Source organism: Empidonax traillii, unplaced genomic scaffold (genome assembly GCF_003031625.1).
Source record: "Empidonax traillii isolate 1590-97213 ecotype Southwest subspecies unplaced genomic scaffold, ASM303162v1 scaffold8484:size10430, whole genome shotgun sequence".
Classification (NCBI taxonomy): Eukaryota; Metazoa; Chordata; class Aves; order Passeriformes; family Tyrannidae; genus Empidonax; species Empidonax traillii.
In genome coordinates, this window is record NW_020962702.1 from 1 (window position 1) to 1,427 (window position 1,427).

Below are 1,427 nucleotides of genomic sequence, written 5' to 3' on the forward strand. Positions count from 1 at the left end.
AGCTGTTCTTAAATCCTCAAGTTATCTGTTGGGATCTATGGACAAGACTCCAAGTTACTCTTACAAGAGAACTTACTGCTCACTGCCCCCCACTCTTGGGGGCTCCTGTACATCTGTGAAATCAGATCTCGGCAGAGAGATTGGAAAAAAAACTCATTTCCCAATACTTGACTGTCTTATGTATTTTACTTTTTCCTATACTGTCTGCTGTTGATTTGAGGGTCTCGTTTGAACTTATAAAGTGTTGCCTGGCTTGGTCTGCAAGCCTGCAGTCCTACCACTCTAAGAAGACAAGCCAAACTTTTCTTGGAGACAGAACGCGCGTGGGATGCACTGCGATACCTCCCGCCACCGTGTCGATGCCGTGTCAGCAGGAGTGATAAAGCAGGCAAGCTACTTCTTTGGGAACCACAACAGAGGTGAGTCCCAAAGTGGTTTGAAGTAGCACTGTATTATTAGGAGCTCCTCTTTTGCATGAGATGCAAAAAGAAAGTCCCTAATTTGAGAAGTCAAAGTGGGCTCAAGCAAGCTCCAAAAATCCCTTTGTCCCTGAATTCTAGACAAGTTGTAGTCCAGGATTTATTGTTCAGCTCCTCCACTACCAAAGCAGAAAAGCAGCACAGAGCCAAAGGCTCCTGGAACTTTGGGGAAATGCTGATACACAGTCAAGCCTGTTTGGGGAGACTGGTGCATAAGGACTGCACCACCACTGCTTGTGGTGGATATCAGCTGGATTATTTCCACAGACAACAACAGCTACGTACAGAGTCAGTGGTCATTTGGGAACGAGAAGGAGAAGCCACAGCTGAAGACGGTCCAAGTGAGGGGTCAGCCTTACCTAGGTAAACAGTGGATGCTTCCAGTGATCTCACAGCTGCACCATAAATGCCCAAGTGCTTTGAATTCAGATTGTTGATGATCGCTTCCACCAGACGAATCAGCACTGGGTTTAAGGCATCTCTGAGCGTGACTATCATCAAATATAGCGCCTCCAACGCCTGCTGCTTCACTTTCTTGTTGTAATCACAAAGCCTCGGGACAAAATGATCAAAAATCTGTGAAGAAAACAAAAGGCATGAAAGCTGTATTAAAATGTCTTTGTTTTAAGAAAGGATGTAGAAATGAGTACTCAGCAATGTAAAAGATGAAAGGAATCCTTTCTGTCAGGTCAGTGCTTGCTGTTTTCCTGTGGGCTGCTCTCTGGAATGCTTGAGCAACCTCAGGCTGGTTGAAAGATCTTCATATGTTTTTAGGAGGTTTGGGTGGGGACAGTAGAGTTCCTGTGGTGTTTCTCTTCACCTATAAATCATTAAACTAATCCCATTTGATTAATGAAAACCAGTATTCTTGTTATAGAAAAGTATGAAACCATTTTCCCCTACGGTTGCCTCAAGTACGGAGGGTGATTTTGATTTTGGCAAAACTGG

General features: G+C 44.4%; 1 protein-coding gene across 1 annotated transcript in view; it reads right to left on the minus strand.

Moving 5' to 3' along the window:
* Positions 1 to 838: 838 nt before the first annotated feature.
* LOC114073657 (TOG array regulator of axonemal microtubules protein 2-like) overlaps positions 839 to 1,427 on the minus strand; it is a gene marked incomplete at both ends in the record, with an annotated part of 8,308 nt that continues 7,719 nt past the window's right edge. The window contains one exon of the mRNA XM_027911381.1: positions 839 to 1,055. Coding sequence (XP_027767182.1) covers positions 839 to 1,055 — 217 coding nt within the window. The remainder of the gene's footprint in view (positions 1,056 to 1,427) is intronic.